General features: G+C 34.9%; 1 protein-coding gene across 1 annotated transcript; it reads left to right on the plus strand.

Moving 5' to 3' along the window:
- Positions 1-727: 727 nt before the first annotated feature.
- LOC145665899 (sodium channel protein Nach-like) lies at positions 728-8320 on the plus strand. The gene is made up of 3 exons (XM_081733007.1): positions 728-827; positions 3133-3239; positions 7930-8320. Exons 1-3 carry the CDS (start codon positions 799-801, stop codon positions 8046-8048), a joined length of 255 nt encoding a protein of 84 aa, XP_081589133.1. The 5' UTR covers positions 728-798; the 3' UTR covers positions 8049-8320.
- The last annotated feature ends 12128 nt before the right edge of the window (positions 8321-20448 follow it).

Below are 20448 nucleotides of genomic sequence, written 5' to 3' on the forward strand. Positions count from 1 at the left end.
GGTGCTAAGCGTTTGTGATACTACATAATGTACTTGACTGGATCTAAATGAGCTACAGTAGTCAGGGATTCAACTACTATCGTTGCTGACTGTACAAGAAACCGCAAGTAAACGGCGTCCGCTTCATAAATGGAACTCTTCAGGAGAAACAAAATCCGAGAAGAGAGGTATAGTTTCGCATGATCTTTAATATTATGTAAAGAATTACATAATTCAGTATTTAAGATTTTCTGGTGACACAACGGTGCCCCAAGATACAATACCCTGTTACGTAATCACAGCGTTCTATTACATGCAACCTCTGGCATTTTCATCATTTTTGTTTTACCTTTTTATATCCAATATTTTGTGGTTTATGAGCAGTGAACGATTTATCTGAAACATCCAGTAGTATATATTGGAGATTCGGTCTCCATAAGCAAACTTAGTAATAACATCATTAATTATCTGACCATTGATGTTTTGGTGTTTCAGTGTCATTTGATATATTTCTATGAATTAAATATACATATTAACATAGAGAGCATTTGTAATAAACATAAAATAGAAAGAAACAAAATAAATTTTGGCTATTTTGTTCTATTTATGCAAAAACTGTACTGTGAAAGAAAATAATAATCCATAACCTTTATCTGCAAGGTTAATTGTAATACTGTGTCTTCATGAATCACTCAAGTATTTCACTATCCATTTTCTTTTACTTGTGGTAATTCTATTACAGATCAAATTGAACCAGTTAATACATATGCTCCAAAGGACTATGGACTGAACTGCAAGTGTGAGCTATCTTGTCTCCAAATGGACTTTATGGCCAAGTCTTCTAATAGGTAAGTAGTGCAAAATCTGCTAATTAAATAATTGCACGGACATTTTACTATGTAATTAGCGTATAGTAGAAATAAAATAGTCAAAACTGACACAAATATCAAACAATACATATACTTGAGCTCAACAAAAATATATTACTAGTTTAAATCTTCATGCGTACTTTTGGAGATAATAAAAAAACGAATTTTCTTCAAACTTAACATTAATTCTTTAAGATAACTTCAACACTTATTAAACCTTAATCGGTTTTTGCAATTGAGTGGAGAGAAAATTATAAAAATATGTCTGTGTGGTATGCAGGACACATGGCAGCAGTAGGCAGTATACTCGACGTCAGATGTTGCAGGAACGCAACAAATCCCAATAGCGGCATGTTAGCCAGTGAAAACAGAATAACACCGCTTCACGTATAGTGTTTTTAAATATGGAACTGATGCTGAAGTACCCTTATGAAGGATACTAGGAAGAACATGCCTCATTGTGTGTTTAATGAGATATACAATACAATCATGAATAAGTATTAGCTATAATATTGTAAACAGATGATATATTACTGTATATAAATAATCATATTACATTTAACTTAACAAAATAATGTTCAAGCGTAGTTTTCGAGAGAAATCCAGAAAACTATATGTTTTTGCTCTTGATAGTTTGTCGAGCTTTGTCAATAATAATTTATTAGTTTTTATTAGACAGAAACAGATTTCTTTATTTACGTAGGTAACGGTCATGGACATAATGAAACAAAGTTCCAACAGTTGTAACGTTACTCGGTGAGTAGACCATAAATAGCACAAATTTCTTAACGATTCTGCGCACAATTGGCTTCTTTATCGAAGTAAAATTGTAAAAGAAAAAAAAGTAGCACAGTATTGCGGGAAATTCATTGACATTCACAGCGAATTACACTACTCCTGATTATGAGATCTCAAAAATAATATGTATATCCACTAGCTACAGAAGCCAGCTCTCAAATGACATCAAAGCTGACCGGCTACGACTATACTAGATTTGTGATACTAACACCATCTCGTGCGCAAAATATTCAATACTTTCTTATCCTCATGATATAAGTATCTTTCTTAGTGGTAGGCACAAAATATGGATTTTCGATTTTCGGGTGTAGAAAAATCGAAACCGGTTCTTAAAAACTAAAAAACGGAACGGTGTTATGAAAACCGGTCTCATTTTCTATCATACATCAAAGTCAGTTGTTTTATACCAAAAACCGAATCGATCTTGTACCAAAACTGATTTCGTTTATTGTCGAACCATTTCCGGTATTCTATCAAAACCCAGTTTTCGAGAAAATCAAAATGTAAGTATTTCTTTTTTTCTACAAAGCAGTTTCTAGTTTATATAAGAAACTATATCTATTTCTTCACACTATCCTCAACTATGACCATATGACCTATAGGACGAGAGATTTTACTGGTACAGTCCGCAGCAAAAAAAAACCTGCAACATGAGCATGTAAGTTTATTGTGAAACTACACCTAACAGCCCAGGGAATCAGCATAGCGTCTAGATGGCAGGAATTACGCCAGGAGAAACCTCGGCTTCCTCCCCTGCATACTTATTTTGGAGCAAAAGACTTCGTCGTTACAGGTTTTTTTGCTGCGGACTGTACATTCCGTTCCATGTGAATTTGTAGTGGACAATATAGTATAAATGGGTTCTTCTCCTTCCGGCCATATTTTCATTTCAACAATTGTTCTCGTAGTCATTCACTTCTGGTAATCTGTTGTCTTGTTAGACTACAAATTATATTGGTTTCACGTAAACCTAAATTATTTTTTTCTTATTTTCGAGGGATATAATCATGTAATTAAAATTATTCAATTTATCTTACGTTTACTATCACCATCATTATTATAAAAAAGAATATTTATGGAGCCTACAGATTTCGCAATTTTCAAGTACTCCATTTCTGTCTACTCTTTATGTAATAAAAAATTTAACCTGGGTACGAACGAGGTCGCTAAAAATTATTCATTCTTTAAACACATTGCTTCTGGTGCTATTATGGTACGAGAGTTCATTTAGACATTATGTATATTTTCAGAAACAACACCGTTATGTCTTTAATGATAGATATGACTTATATATATAGGATTCTCATGTTTCTTTAATATTTTCATTCTGCTGGTTTTTCATTGTCATTTAACTAGTTTTCGTCAATCTAAAGTGCATCAAACAGATAGGTTCAATTTCATTTGATTGAAGTTGGTGGCATTATCTTCCAGAATTATTAAATGCAATTGTACAGAAACGTATTAAAATTTGATATTTTATTTTTAGTGACAAGGTAACGAAATTGGGTGAATATGGTATTCATAAATTTGTCTTCATACGTGGAGCAACACACAGGCGATTGAGAGTCCTTCGTGGAATGTTAAACATTGCAGGTATGTTGATTTTTGAAGTGCAGAACTATATTGTAATTCCTTTCAGCGAGTAAAACTGTTATTCATTCACTTAAACAGAAATTATATTTCTCCTAGTACGTACTACGTATTACTTTTTATATTATATGGTGATGAATGTTAAAACCAAAAGTAGTTGATTTCTGCCGTTTCCGGTTCCATTAGATATATCAGAGTAGAAATAGAATATATTCTTGAGATGCATGATTGATTGCAGAAATCTGCATCTCGCTATCTGCTACAGTCTTTATTATATAAGATCAATGTTGAAACCGGAAATGGTTAATTTCTGACACTTCCGTTTTTAGTAGAGGGAGTGTTTTAGAAACGGAATATATTTTTGAGACACGTAATAAAGCCGCTTCTCGCTAGATACGAGGGGGTGCTGATAAGTTCTTAGCTTTACTAAGAAAAATAAGACAACATTAAATTTTTTGATGGGTTTATTCAACATACTCTCCCTTCAATTCGATGCATTTTTTGCTTCGGGCCTGCAATTTATTTAGGCCCTCTAAATAAAACTCTTTTGGTTGGGTGTCAAACCATGAGTTTACTGCTGTAATTGCTTCAGAAATGGTGGCGAATTTTTGCCCCTTGAAGTGTTTCTTTAAATTTGGGAATAGGCGGTAGTCTTATGGGGCCAGGTCAGGTGAATATGGTGGGTGGTGCAAGTTTTCAAACCCTAAGCTAGCCAATTTTTGCATCACAACATTGCTCTTGTGAGGAGATGCGTTGTCTTGAAGGTAGACAACTTTTTGGGACAACTTTCCACGGCGTTTTTGCTTCAGCTCAGAGTGAAGCCTTTCCAGTAATGATGTATAGTAAGCTCCGGTTATGGTGTTACCTTGTTCTAGATAATCAAAAAAGATTACCCCAACCTTATCCCAAAAAACACTGCCAAGAACCTTTGAACTTGATTTTTGCACACGAAACTTTTTGGCCTCGGTGAACAACTGTGACGCCACTCTTTTGATTGTTCCTTTGTCTCTGGATCATATAAATAGATCCATGTTTCGTCCTCCGTGACCAAACGTTCCACAAAATTAGTCTCTTCCTGCTCAAAACGGCTCAAAACCTCTTTGGAAGCAAGCACTCTTGCAAGCTTTTGATCGGCTTGCAAACATTTCGGCACCCATTTGGCAGAAAGTTTGTTCATGTGCAAATGATCGCGAATAATGACACCCACGCGTTCACGGGATATACCTAGGTTCTCTGTTATACTTTTAGCAGAAATTCGTCTGTCTGTGAGAATCATTTCATGAACCTGTTCAATGATTTCTGGCACAATCAAGATGGTCTCCCAGAGCGGGGGTCATCTTCAGTGCTAAAATGGCCTGTCTATCTTTCACAACCCGGTTCTTCACCGTGGCATAACAAGGTGCATGGACCCCCAATGTTTGTTGCATCTCACCATGGATCGTCTTTGCAGATTTCCCCTGGAGAAAGAGGAACTTCATCACCGCTCGACTCTCAACACCGTATGAACTTGTTGGGCTGCTCTTTCATCTCAAGCACTCATCTAAAAAAAAAAATAAAAAAAACCTTTCCGTAACTAATGTTTTAATATTTCGTCACAAACATATAAACACATGTAGTTTTCAAATCAAAACATTATAAATATCGGAAGTGGGAAGAGGGCAAAGCTAAGGACTTCCCAGCACGCCCTCGTATTACGATTTATATTAGTTATAACAGAGGAACGTTAAAACCGGAAGTGGATGATTTCTGTCACTTCTAGTTTTAGTATAAAGATTAGAGATGGAATATACTTCCGAAATATTTGTTTGACTCTAAATAACTGTCTCCCCTATCTATTATCGTTCTCACTCTATAACGATCAACTTTAAATCCGGAAATGGCTAATTCCTGCTACTTGCAGTTTTAATAGATTGATTACAGAAGAGAGAGAATATTTTCTTGGGACGCTCGATTCATACAGAAAACAACTTCTTCCTATATATTACGGCTTTTGTTCTATGGCAATCAATGATAAAAAAGGAAGTAGTTGATTTGTATCACGTCTGGTTTGAATAGTGGGTTAAGAGGAAAGATTGTGCCTATTCTTTGAACGCTTAATTGATTCTAACAAGTTATTTCTCGCTATTTGTTATTGTTTTTTCCTCTTTGTATACTCATCTCCAAAATGATTGTCGTATAACTGTCTTCTTGTAAGAGTATAATTTGATAATGATTTTGCAGGGTACTTTTAATACTGATACTAAGTGTATAATCGGGAAATGTATATTTGAGGTACATTTCATAGGAAAAGAATTATAAATAAGAAAATTAGAATGAGCAAAACAAAATGTTGTTAAATAGGCAAGAACGTTTTATTGTTCTTATTTGCTGCTCTTTTGACATGAAATTTGCCACATACAGTACATGTATTTGCCGATTATACACATACTAACATAATAAATACCGGAAGAATTCGTTATCAAATTATATTCCTACAACAACATATTTATAGCCATTAAACAATAACTTTGGACATGAGTGTACATCAATACTAAAATCTGAAGTTGTAGCAGATTCCAATCATTTCCGATTTTACTAGACAGTTAAAACTACAGACATAATGTAATTTTTTGATGCTCAATTGTTTGCACAAAACCGAATCTCTGTGTCTATTTCTATTTCTGCTGTACAGCGATCAACGTTATAGTAAGAAATTGTTAATGTACCATTTCTGCGTGCAGAAACAAACTCGATTCCCAGCTTTCCACCCTCTAAATTCTGACTAAACTTGATGATAGTTCAACCAGAAGTTGTGGAGATTTTTTGTCTTTGAGACGAACGTGGTAAATACATAAAGAAGCTTTTTGTAAAACAAACTCCTTACTGATATCGCAAGAGATTTATGATAAATAGTAACTAAGATTAAGAAAACGATAATATTCCTGGAATCTATAGCCTTTAGTATTTCACAATATATTAGTTCAAAACAGACAAGAAGAGTAAAGGCTGATTCACAAATAGGGTGCCGTACCCATTTCATTCCTCTGCCATGCTCCTCCGTACCACGACCGCGACCATTCCCACCTTCGCACATGCCGTGCCGCTTCTGTTTTCTACACCATTTCCCAAGATGAACTACAAAGAAGGCTCAACTGCGGGTTGCTTCGAGTACTGCGAAAAAGGCCGAAGCATCACGGCTATCAAGTCGCGGCCGAGGTGGTTTCCCTTCAAGGTGATACTGTATGAGTATGGCAAGGAAACGTCACAGGTACGGTACGTCATGTGAGAATTAAAAAAGACAACTCAATCAATTTTTAATGTAAAAGTCTGAAAATAAACTTTGTGAACCACAGTACGGACGGAACACGGCATATGAACGGTACTTTATGTGTGAATTAACCTTAAGAATTGCTTGATAGAAATATTCTACCATCGTACATTGTATATCTCATACGTTAGCTAATATCCAGTTGCTTTTGTAATTTGCAAACAGTATATACTTCTTGAATAATTTATTGAATTTAGAGGTAATAATGATTGTATGTACTCACGAAAGTACACAAGAATCAAAATGTAATGGAAACCTAAATGAATAAGATAGAAGTATTATTAACAAGTTTATCGTGTTAGGATTATACTGAATTGCGGGGAAAAATACGAATAGGTTAAGAAAAATGTGTTTCGCCGTACAAACCATTAAAAATACTATAAAACGAAATACAACAAACATATTATATTACTGCTCATTTGAATCGATATTAAGATATGGATTGATATTTTGGGGAAATACTGTAAAAAGTACAGATATTTTTGTTCTTCAAAAACGAGTTGTAGGAGTCCTAGTTGGTGTAGGACGCCGAGAGTCCTGTAGGAAATATTTTAAAGAACTAGCTACACTACCTTTACCATGTTTGTATATATATATTGGTTAATAGAATTTGTAAGATCCAATATAAATGAGTACACAACAAACGGTGACGTGCATGGTTATAAAACAAGAAATAAGACTAATTTTCATCCACCAAACCATAGAACAACAATGTACGAAAAGGGAGTAAACTATGCAAGTATTATGCTATACAATAACTTACCAAACAAATTAAAAATAATCAAATCTAATGTTGCATTCAAAAGAAAATTAGAAGAATACCTATTGCTTCTATACAATAGATGAATATAATCAATTAAGCAGTCACAATGTAAATAGTAGTAACAAAGTAACAAGTCCATTTATATATAAGGTATGCTGTAGTTATGGTATAATGATATTTCAAATTACTATAACGTATAAATGTATGAATTATGTTTAACAAATGTGTCTAATATATGTACTGCTCCAATTAACCATCACGAATCCCATGTACTATCGGAAAATTATTTCCAAGTTTGTAGAGAATGGAGGATAAATAAAATGAAATGAAATGAAACTGATACCTCATTGTTACATTACTTCTACTCATATAATGATAAACAAACTTTGAAATTATTTGGATATATGGTATAATACACTAGTCGCACAGTCAGGATAATCCTCAGAGTTTTGTTATACAAAAACTATTTCCCAGAAAGCGGTACTAGTTTTAGATGTATATAAATAAACTATCTAGATATTAATATTACGCTTGTATTACACTGAACAACTGTCCATATATATATATATATATATATATATATATATATATATATATATAATTTCTTTTTATATTTTTTTCAGTGTCCATTGGTGGAGTATTTGGTTTCTTCATAGGTGCTAGCCTAATGAGTGTGGTGGAAGTTCTATATTACTTCGTTATTAGACCTGTCTTCATCTTCTGTAATCATTGGAAAAACTAAATGTGAAACCATTATTATAAATCACGATCAAGAACAATATAAGTTCTACTGATGTAAAATGTAGATAGATTATCACTGGTGTGTGTAATGAAATAACTAAAACACGCAGATTTATGTCTATGCTCTTTGGAGGGAGATATGACAAGTGAGCACAATTGAAGTTTGCTTGTTATAAAGTACTTAACCAATAGTTTACTAGCATGTTACAAGATCTATTTTGGTTCAGCGGCCAATGCTAGAAAACAATAACTATTTGAACCGGTAAAGATTGTATAGAGGAGAGAGAATTAGTAGATATTACCTAAGGAAAATTTCACGTCTAACGGGCAGAAATGTTTCAAATGTAGTTTCGACTGTTCCATAAAGCTCTAGGAAACCTTTTAGTCTTGAGTTCACGTTATAAAAGATTCAGATTTTCCAAAAGTTAGATACACCGAAAAACAAACATGGAAACTATATTGATCCCTCTTTCCTGCATTTTTGGATAATCGGGAACATCAGTAATCCCATATTAATAACGAAATAAATAAAATAAATAGCCATCTCTTTGTCCATTATTTGATTTTCACTGAGTAGTCAATATTTTTTTATGTCATAGGAGTTCAGCCCAATTCATGCGATCGGGATCAGAGTTGATTTGGTGTTAGAGCATGACCTGTTCTGTAAGTGTATGAAAATCACATTGTGCAGGCTTACGATTTCCGTGATATAAGTGTTTGAAATCGGCGTGATATTTCCAAAACTAGAAAAGTATATAATGTATGTATAAGTGATTCGATTGGGATCACATTTGCCATGATAGCAGATCTTGCCCAGTGATATAAGAGTATGAAATATGTTGCCGAGGCTTGCGGTTTCTGCGTTATTTGTGGTAGAATTTCGCGTTATATTTTCGGAAGCGAAAACCTATACACCAAACTCATCCGTTCGGGATCTAACTTGGCATGATGGTAAAACTTCACTTAAAATAAAAGATTATAAAATTTTGTATTGTGAATCTTACGGTTCCCGACTTAAGGGCCGAATGTTAATGTATCATAATTTCGAAAACAAAATCTCATATACATTTTAGATAGGAATAGATTTAAGTTTAGCATTCCTTTCTGCAGCGACGTTATCAGAGACGTGTACCCACAGCATAACGTCGAATCCCAACCACATGAGCTCACGACGAAATCGAACAATCGAACTCTACGGCACGACGCGTTATCTAGAAAGAAGTGAGTCTCCATTCATATCTAAATCATCCGATCAGACACAAATTTGGCATGGTTTTAAACACTGGCCCGCAACGTAACCGTAGCTTGTAAAATATTATATTGTCTAGGATATTGTTTCCCAAGTTATAGGCAATTAAGATAGACGATCTGTATTCCAAGAAAAAAAGGCCCATACACCGATCCGAACACATTCGATTGCGACAAAAAATATTTGGTTCTAGACTTTCGTCAGTTTATAAAGATGTAAAATATTGTGTTATGCAGGCTGAGTTCTCTACTTATGCATAGGGTTGCCATAATTTTTTGATCCAAAATACGGAGAAGCTTTAAAAGGATGACCTATCAAAGAAGAGATAAGAAATGAAATGAAGTCTTTAAGTTTTACGTCCCACGCTTATGCCGGCGAGGCTAAAGGAGATGGCAATTATGAGAAATGAATGAAATGGTGGAATGAAGAAAGTGGGAGGAAACGGGAGAACCCCGGGATAACCAACGCACACGGTGTTTGTCCATCACAAGGTTCACTTGGCGCGAGTTGGGATCGAACCAAGTACCCCATGCTACAGAGGTAAATGCTCTATGACAGAGCCACCGCGGTCCCCGTCACCTATTAAAAATACAATGCTGAAATACAGAACAAATATTTTGAAATTTCCTACCTAAAAATCACATTTTCTTTACGTTATCACACAATTGTTTACTGTAATATTAAAACACTTTTGGAAACTAACATGTTTTATATTTTTTTTCATTAATTTAAATATAATAAATCATTCCATTAAATTACGCATATTAAATCTAACCAAAAGGACCCTGGAATGGAAAAATGAGACACTTTTAAAAAAACTACTTTATTAATAGTAATAAAAATATAAGTCATATGATGAAAACACAACTCCTTCCCCCCGAGATTTTAGCGATTACCTATTGGGAAATTTTTGTGCAGCTACAAAAATTGTCAAATACGGACATTTTCCTACTTCATATTTTGTACGATACGGACACGGACAAGGACCCCAAAATAAAAACAGTCTGTACAAAATACGCACATATAGCAACCCTAATTATCAGTGGCGGCCGGTGCTTTGTGGTTTCGGGTGTTGCAGTACGAACGATCGGAGACAGAAGATATAAAGTGGACTCATTGACTAATCAGCATAACTTTAGATGTAAATGCTATGTGACATTAAATTAAATAAAAATCTGTTTTTAAAAAATAAAAAATGCAGAACATTTAATCCGATTAATCACCTTATTTAATTAGTAAGTTCATTCTTCTCTCTTTGATTGGAACAAATCTGCCTAATACATACTGTTGAACTCTAGTATTCTTATTGTCAGGTCTTTTTCGATGGAAAGTATAACCAATGGTGATAACCTTTCTTAGGACATTCAATTTCTTGAAAGTGTCAATTCTTTTTGATGTGAAAAAGAACTTTTTTTCTTTTACTGACGCCATAGGTACAGTTAATATTAATTGCAGAAGCTTTGTAGATTCACTAAATATTTTTTCTAGATTTTTGTGAACAATTCATTCTAGCAAACTCAGTCCCTGACAGTGATCCGAATTCCTCTTCAGTGTAGACTGAAGAGAGTTCGTAGCAGATATTAATGTTATTTAAAAAAAATGTACATTGAACACGCTTTATTCACAATTTATCTAGGAAAATTTCAAATAAATTGTGGAAATGTACCTAGTGCATACAACATTACTGTCATAAGGTGTCCTGTAAACTTAAACCGTTTTTTTTTTTTCGAACACTCTCCTAAATTGCACTTTGCTTGTTTTGTCTAATAAGGAGGGTGTCCGAAGTGTGAATCTCAGATTTCAAAAATGTTTATGCAGATCGTTAGGGAGGCTCATGGAATAAAGATCGGCACAACAACTTTCGGCGGAACCCCATATTTGGGTGGGGCAGTGCCCGTTTTCGATTTTCGGCTTTCGTAGTAAAATTCGACCTTTTGATTTGAAAATCGATTCATTGTTGTCGACAATCGTTATCATTCGTCTTCATTTGCGTAAAGATACTTCAATTGTGGGCCGAGGATCCTTGTGTGGGGGGTCCCCAGTGGCGGATCTAGAAGGTAAAAACTGGGGGAGGCCTACCCCAGGCTATGATACTATATCATGAGTTTACTATAAACTTTCAAGAAGATATAAATAATAGCTTCAATTATTTTTGTCACTAAAAAAACTGGGAGCTTCCCCCTGGCCCCGGGCTAGATCCGCCACTTGGGCCCCCCTCACAAATGTGATACATGTTGCTCCTTCATTTTGACGAGCTGAATTCAAATATGTCATTAAAAGTTTTTTGAGGAGCACATGTGCGGCACAGGTCTCTGCCTAGTTTCTGAGATACCGAATCACAAGTTGAAAGACCACTGAAGGGCTTGAAATAGAACTGAAGGGCTGAAGTTTGGCAGAATTCGTGCTTACTTTATGTATTGTATGTTTTACAGAAATGAAACTGCTTGAAAAAGTGTTCCGCGGAAAGACTTTTGCAGCACCAACTACATTTCAGGAGTGTTATATCTTCGCACTCATCGCATATGATGGCGTCGTTTAAGGAAAATGAGAAACTCACTGGATTAACAAATTCTGGCGGCCTCGCATCTACACATCCGGATTTATACCAACTATATTTGAACACATCATGGTACCTTGGCGATGATAGTTGTTCATAAACTAGCGATTGCAATTTTATAATGTTGTTACCTTGTGAACTTGTATATCAATTTGGTGTAAAATTACGGAATCTCTCATTTTCCGTACAAAATTCTTCCATATTCTAAAGCCCCAAATATCCAGTGGTTGTACAGCCCAAGTTGCTCCCGGTGGAATCTGTTTACATAGCATTTTTTCGTCCGGAATGGGTTGCTGCGTCTCTTTCTCGTTAAAAGATGATCATGAATCTACAAGCAAGACACTTTTGTCCCCTATGTTGGAAACTAAAAGGTTACGGATCCACTCCAAATGCTGCTTACCCATCTTCCCAGATTTTGATGCAGAAGCCTTAACATTTGGGGGCTGGAATAAAGTTTTCTTGACCTGTGCTCCAAATTTTCCTGTTGGTTCTGGGAATACAATCTATAATGGCCCAACAAATTTTCCATTTGCAGACATAAGGGGTATTATTGTATAGGTATGAGATAAGGCATTTTTGGATTGTGCAGAAGCTTCTACTTTTTTCCGACCTTGTATGCTTAACATACGATTATAGTGCAGTTCCATTGCAAAAACACTTTGATTGGAATTGTAAGTATTGTCTATATCGAATTCCGGAACGTATCCCTGACTTCTAGGTGGAAAGATATGGCCGAAGTTTCAATTTGTTCTGAAGTGTCAACGTCTGTTCGCGACACGAATTTTGTTATTTCTCGGCACACAATATTATGTTTCCGTTTAAAACGGGTGCATCAACTTTTGGGACCCTTAAAGTTTTCAAGATTAATTTCTTTCGCTTTTTCAGTTGCCCATTTCCGAACATCCATGTCATGTACAGGCATGAAATCTCTTTTGGACTCAATCCATACAGTAAGCACTGATTTTGCTAAACTTCTATTTCAAGACCTTCAGTTCTCTTTGAACTTATGCTTCAGCATCCCAGAAACTAGGTAGAGCCCTGTGCCGCACATGGGCTCCACAAAGAACTTTTAATGACATATTTGAATCCAGCTTGTCAAAATGAAGAGGGAACATGTATTACATTTGTGAGGCGGACCCACCACACACAGAGGGATCCCTGACCCACAATTGTAGTATCTTTACGCAAATGAAGACGAATGATAACGATTGTCGACAACAATAAGTCAATTTTCAAATCAAAAGGCCGATTTTTACTACGAAAGCCGAAAATCGAAAAGGGGCACTGCCCCACCCAAATGTAGGATTCCGCCGAAATTTGTTGTGCTGGTCTTTATTCTATGACCCCCCCCCCCCTAACGATCTGCACAAACATTTTTGAAATCTGAAATTTACACTTCAGACACCCTCCTTGTAAGCCTTAATTGTTAGTTTTTCCTCAGTTGAAAGCTGGGCAATTTTTTTTGTAAGTTATTTACAGAAGTCATGATATGCAATTCATTCAGAATTTGTAGGTTATGTACAGAATTAAAGCACACACAATAAAATTAAATCTAATAACTAATAACCAAAACAGCTGATACAAAAGAGATACTAGTATATGAATTGCGAATGTCACATATTCATACATAGGGCTGTAAACTGGCCGGCTTTTCATTGGCCTGGCCGGAAAAATTTATATTATTTTGATTAAAGCCGGTGACGGGTACAAACTTCTCACCAGTCCCTTTATAACCTTTTTTTTTTTCAAATTTGTATCTAGATCGAAGTATAGATATTGAAAAGTAGCTGTCATTCTGTAAACTCAAAACTGTTACCTTTCGCCATGTATCAACGATTAATATACTTTGTTCACCTGTTTAGAAAATTTTAGAGATATGACAGGGACTGTATCAGGGAAAATTTGAAATTTACTTTCAAGGAATTTTATACATTTATTAAGAGTGGAAAAGGACTTCTTAAAGCAATTTCCTATAGTTGAAGTACAGACTATATGTTTAAAGAGTGAATTTCATTTTCCAAATCCAAAATTGTCACGTAAAGATTATTATACTTTTGTTCATCTGTTTCGATAATTTTAAAGGAATGGTAGTTACTGGTAAATACAATAAATTGATCAATACCGATTGATCAATTTCAGTTTCTCATTTATAGCACAATGTATCTATTAAGCTTATTAGTGAATGTTCTAAGGACATACGGAATATATGTGTTAATGCACTTTCGTTCACGATAGTACATTTCCTTTCCATGGGTAGGTCCGAACAGAGATACTTCACGCTGATACCTATATCACAGAGAATTTTGAGGAAGTGTCGGTTTTTATTTTATTTTACAGAGTTGGCAACCCTATTCATATATCAACACACACACTTGTGCGTAAAAGAAAAAAAGAACTACATTCCAAATCATCCGTCTTGGTTGTTACGCAATGCACGATGAATACAATATACTTCCACATGAGGCGAAACAATGTTTATCAACGCTCTGGAAAGCAACCTTGAAACCCTCCAGACATAGGAACAACTTGTTAGCTGGGAGGGGTTCTAAGTATTTGAGGAAGGTCCAATACGTCTACGTAATAACGAACCTGTCTTTTACTGTACCCGAAAAGATAAGTAATTCTTAACTACTGTCACCTACATTTTTAGAAAAAATGATAGAACGATTATTTCTATAATGAAAGAGTACATGATGAGGCGTAAAATAAAATATTTAGCTTACATCAATCATTTCTCTGTTAAACAAGTATAGTTCGTTAAGAAAGTCTACAAATGCTAGTCGAGTTTCGAAATTTTGGGGAGGTCCGGACCCGGTGGCCCCCTCTCGTGGCTACGCCTCTGAGCATTGCTAACTAGTCCCAAATTCAATGTGGCGTTCCCCACCATACAGTTCTATCAAGAGTATAAAATATACTTATTTTATAAAAGAAATATGTATATACTTAAATACTATCCACAGAGGGGGGGGGGGATTCTGCATATTGACTTATTAATATTTGGTTCACAAATTACTGTAGAAGAAATTTTCATTATCTATATAAGCTAAGAATTAACTTGTAAATGCGGATCTACTTTCATTTGATTTCTGCTCTACTATATATTTTCTTTTTTATTTTGTAATTCTGCTATCACTTTTTTAATTGTCATTATATTTATTTGCTTCAGTATAAGTACCGTAATATAAAAATATGAATGCATAAAAACAAATTCCATTTGTTAACTGCTAGTAAAATAAAATTTAGAAATCTTATTTAGCGCGAAAAACTTTCTCGTTCACTGGAAACCATGCTGTGTTGCAGAAGCACTGCAACGACCAGACCCTTTAACTTCTGAGATAGGGGAAAGGAGACTTAACATTTGCTCCAATTCCCGCGCTGAAGGAATCTGGTCGTTGCATGCTCGCTGCAACACAATATAAATTAGAGACTCTGTGACGGATTATTTTTCGCTTTTTAAAACGGATTAACGAAACGGACAGTTAGAGAAGTAAAAAAAAAATGTTATTTAAAGTATATATGGAGTATTAGAAAGTATTTTTTCTGTTCTTTACTACTATTGCTAATAATATTTTTTTTCTTGAAATACTTTGGTCGTTGCGCAACGCTGCAACACTAACATTAGCCGCCACTGCTAATTATGCACAATCCAATTTCTAAATCATTGGATGTAACAAAAACTTACTAATATAGTTCAAATAGCAAATAAACGTCAGTCTTGGTTAGAAAAAGTAAAAATTTAATGAAGGAAAAATTTTTACTTGTTAACTATAGATACAAGTATTCACTTTCATGTATTACATATAATGTTATTGATAAAAATTGTCATGTACCTCATTTTAATTTTTAATGCCACATTCATTTGAAACGTAGAATAAGGAATGACTTTATTGGCGAGATCATTATAATTATCAGTACCTCAATCAGAAACTTCTAGAAAATTGCATATTTTGAGCGTAAATGAAGAAGCGCAAACAATATCATAACAATTAATGAACAAACAAATCACACTTTCTTAAACTACAACTAAAAATGTGAAACAATAACAGTGGTAGACATAACAAACAATAAATTTGTAGCCGAATGCAAAAAACATAACTATCTTCAATAACTACTCTGGATTTACTCACAGAATATCGTCGGTAGCTACAGTGCTTAATGTTTCAATGACAAGAGAGCAGCAATTATCACAAACGAGTGTGTGCATGTAGGTTCAGAGAAACTTAGGCAATTCCTACTCCTCACTGATCTCTTTTACCCTTCTTTCCCCTACAAAGAGTGGCGCAATATTTAGTACTAGATATGCATAAAAGAAATAACAATCACTACATTTCAGTTTTTGTTTTTCTTTTTCCTTTTCTTAGATTAATGGATCTTGACGGTTAGTGGCGTCTCAAAGAATTATACGTCTTTCAGGAATTATTTAAAATAAACTTTTTTTTGTAAGCCGCTTCGTTGAGGACTCAGATTCAGGAAAAGAATACACAAAGCACCCCACTTTAGAAACACAACTTTAACGTAATAAGAAGCAAGTGTGGAAATTCAAGTCGAGAAGCTTTGTGTTTGAATTTGGCTAATGAAACAATTTATAGTGTTTGAGAACATAATGTAAGTTAATTTTGAGTACTATAAATTAAACTTTAAGATACAAATTATGTTAGTAACATTTGATAAGTTTCATGTGCACTTGTCAAAACAAATTTACAAACCAAGAAATAATCCACCTTCATTAAAACAACACACGCCCGTCTCCGAGACTGCTCAAGGTACACTCATGTAAAAAATAATTGTCGCATATCTATAACCGTCATGTAAGAAAGTAATTTGATAATGATTTTGCAGGGTACCTTTAATACTGATACTATATGTATATTCGGGAAATGTATATTTGTGGTAAATTCCATATGAAAATAATTGTAAATACGAAAATTAGAATGAGTAAAACAAAATGTTGCTAAATGAACAAGAAAGTTTTATTTTCGTTTTATTGTTCTTATTTACTACTCTTTTGACATGAAATTTGCCACATACATGTCTTTCCCGATTCTATTAACTTTATATGAAATACCGGGCGATATCGTTATCAAATTATATTCCTACAACAACATTTTTATAGACAAGCGACAATAATTTTGGAGATGAGTGTACCTCTCACTAGTTTTTTTCCCTTTTTTCCTGTTGTAAAATTAGATGGCGCCACCAACTAATCTTTCCTTGTGCTGCTGCCGTTGCAACCTCACTGTAGTGTGTTTATAGCTCTTATAGGGGTCACGTGATTAATTGTTTATTCTGGCTTGCCGTCTGAGAGACGGGTGTGTATTGTAGAGTAATGGATGTTGTCCCTGGTGTTCGCTTGCTGTGAGCTTAAACGGTCCATCTTTTCGGAATGTTGTTACCCAGTGCTTGGAGAAAGAAGAAGGAAGTGATGAAGATTTGATAATTGTTGAAAACTTTGCTTTAGAATCGGACCATGATGCAAATACCATGATCGGACTATGAATAGGACCATGAATAGGACCATGAGTGTTCTATTAGTATTTGCCGCCATTGTAGAAAGTAGAAAGTAAAAACAAGCAAAACAACTTGGTGTTTTTGCTTTAAGAATATTAATTAAACTTGTTCACAATGAAAATGGAAAAGATATTGGTCTTTGGTACAGTTTATAATAACTCAAATATTGAAATTTATAGCAGAGTTTAATTTTCCTATTAAAAGCGTGATCTTTTGGGTACCCTGTATTTTTTCTTAAAACTTTTGCCTTTTTATAAGTTTGTGTATTTTTCATAAAAAGGATCCTTTAATTTTTTTAAATGTGGATTATGTTTCTGTAGACTATAGTAAAAGTGTTGTTTTTTCATTAGTAATATAGTACTATCAAAATACGGCAAAAGTTTTCGAAAATGTATTTCGTATTTGTAATAATTATCGTTTAGTGAATTTTGTAACGGCTATTTGTATTTATTTTGTTAAGTAAACATTGACAGAGGATAAAAATGCACGATTTTTATCGTTCACTACAAACATTGGTTAATAACGACTGTAAATTCCAGAGGGAGTCTCACAGAAAGGCCTGTGTTGTTGTGCCAAAACTTCTGACGTGTGTTGTTACAGGTTAAATATGAATCAAGATTTTTACTCAAAAGTAAGTGTTGGTCTTTTGCACTTAGTGAATAACGCAAAGGATTGTGTGTGTGTCTTGGCAACACTGGCTAAATATATTGTCAGAATCAAACAAAAAATGCTTGTAATATATTTTGACTAGGGAAGGTCGCGAGGTGTAACTCTGACTTCATGTCGATACTATGCTCAATTAACTCATTTTTACATATGGAAGAATTACACTATCGGAGAAATCCTCCATCGGAACTTTGTTCGATTAACGGGCATTCAAAGTTCAAAATTGAACAGATTTTGCGAATAGTTTGAAGTTCCCACTTTTCCGAGATAGATGCTTCGTTATTGGTATCGGGGTTTTCTTGGGTACCCAACACAGTGGTGAAGTGAAAACATACGCAATTTGCAAGATAAGGGCCCTTATTGGGGAGGAAGTGAAGGGTAATAGTGTTTTACAATTTGCAAATTGCCTTCTGTATGGGACATCGGCTGATAAAATGTATTTACCAACCTTATTCGACTGCATTGCCATTTAAATGGCACTTTCCTGTGTGGCCACCGTCAAATTGAACAATGCCATTTGTCTTTGAAATGCTTTGCCAAGGAACTAACGTCGACGAGACTCAGAACCCAGTCGGCCTCTTTGAAAGACGGCGTTTCAATACCTCATCGCTAACATTAAAAAAATAATAATTTGTCAACGGATATTAATGGTTAATGTTGGAAAATAGTGACCAAACTTCAGGGAATATTTTACGACAATCGGCGATAAATGTGGCCAAAAACAAAAATCGGCTAGCGACAATGTATGCAAACATCGGTTTTCTCCAGAATAAAACCCACCTTTTTCACAGCTTTGAGCGCACATTCCCGTTAATCATTTTAAAAAATGGGGGGGACTACTTTGTGGCTGAATATCTTCAAATGTTCCCTGAGTTTGACCAATATTTTCCGATAATCAGCATTTCAATTTGCTGAAAACTAAACAAAGCATGGCAAGCGATGTTGTATTGAAACACCGTCTTTCGCAATGCATAAGCATAGCAAAACATGGTTGGAAACACCTCTCAGCATAGTTCCGCAGCCTACAGCTCTAGCGCAGCTTGATTAGTTTGAAGCGGTAATTCCACGCGTTTACTACTACAAATGAAATGCCGATGATGTAAACTGATATTCGTATTCATTGTCAGTGCCAGCCTGTGGTGGATAACATATTTGGATTAACTTCATTTTAACAATGAACTGATTTTTTGTTTTCCTGTGAACTGATGATACTATGTTGTGCACCTCAATGCAAAATTTGTGTTGGACAACTGATCTGAACAAAACGACACATTGATGACAGAGCCTTTTAAGAAAATATTGGTCTCACTCCTACCTACAGAAGGGAAAGAACATCACAATATACATTATCACAAGATTCATTATGCATAACACGACGTTCTTCATTGAATTTCGCACACCTGGCAAAGCGTTTCGGAGACAAATATCATTGTTCAGTTTGAAAGTGTCCACATACGAAAGTGGTATTTGAATGATAATACAGTCGAATAGAGGTATCAAATACATTTTACGCATTAGCTTATCGATACTGTGTGCTACACAGTGGCAATTTGCAAGTTGTAAGACGCCATTACCCTTCACTTCCTCCCCAATAACGGCCCTTATCTTGCAAACTGCGAATATTTTCACTTCACCACTGTGTTGGGTACCCAAGAAAACAACCCCCAATACCAATAACAAAGCGTCTATCTGAAAAAGTCGTAACTTAAAACTACTCGCAAAATCTGTTGAATTTTCAACTTTGAATGCTCGTAATTTGAACACAGTTCCGATCGAGGATTTTTCCGTTTCCGTAATTGTTTTATATGGAAAAACGAATCGATTGAGCATAATATCGACATGAAGTCAGAGTTACACTTCGCGACCTTTCTTAGTGAGTATTCAAGAAACAAATTCATGTACCAAAAGAAACAATGGACATTTCGTTGAACCAGGTAAATTTAGCTATTGTATAAACGAAATAGCTTTTACTGGTAATATCACCTGTCGCTTCCAGTGTTAAACTTCGGGTTTTTACAACAAACAAGAAATTAGGACATGTCAATATATGTGAAAATATCACTATTTTTTAAACGAAACATGAATCGACAAACTTGTCAGAACTCAAATAACTACCTTAGATTTCCAAGCTGTCACAACTCAGGTAACTACCATACAGCAATTCTCGACTCTCTTTTCTAATATATTGTTCGAGGAAACTTAAGGCCAGTGTTATAAACAGTGGCAGAGAAAGGTCTACTGTATATTGCGCAGTCTAGATCTAAATCTGTGCCAGAGTGTGCGTGTTTTGTGTTTACGTACAAACGTATGTACTGTGAATTAATGTGTCGTGTTTATTTATTTGTATCAAATAGTTTTGAATTTTTTGTTAGTAGTTTGGTGTAAGAGAGGGCCGCATGGCCTGAACCTCGCTGCTGTAGA

Source organism: Thermobia domestica, chromosome 1, assembly GCF_964235325.1.
Source record: "Thermobia domestica chromosome 1, izTheDome1.hap1.1, whole genome shotgun sequence".
Classification (NCBI taxonomy): domain Eukaryota; kingdom Metazoa; phylum Arthropoda; class Insecta; order Zygentoma; family Lepismatidae; genus Thermobia; species Thermobia domestica.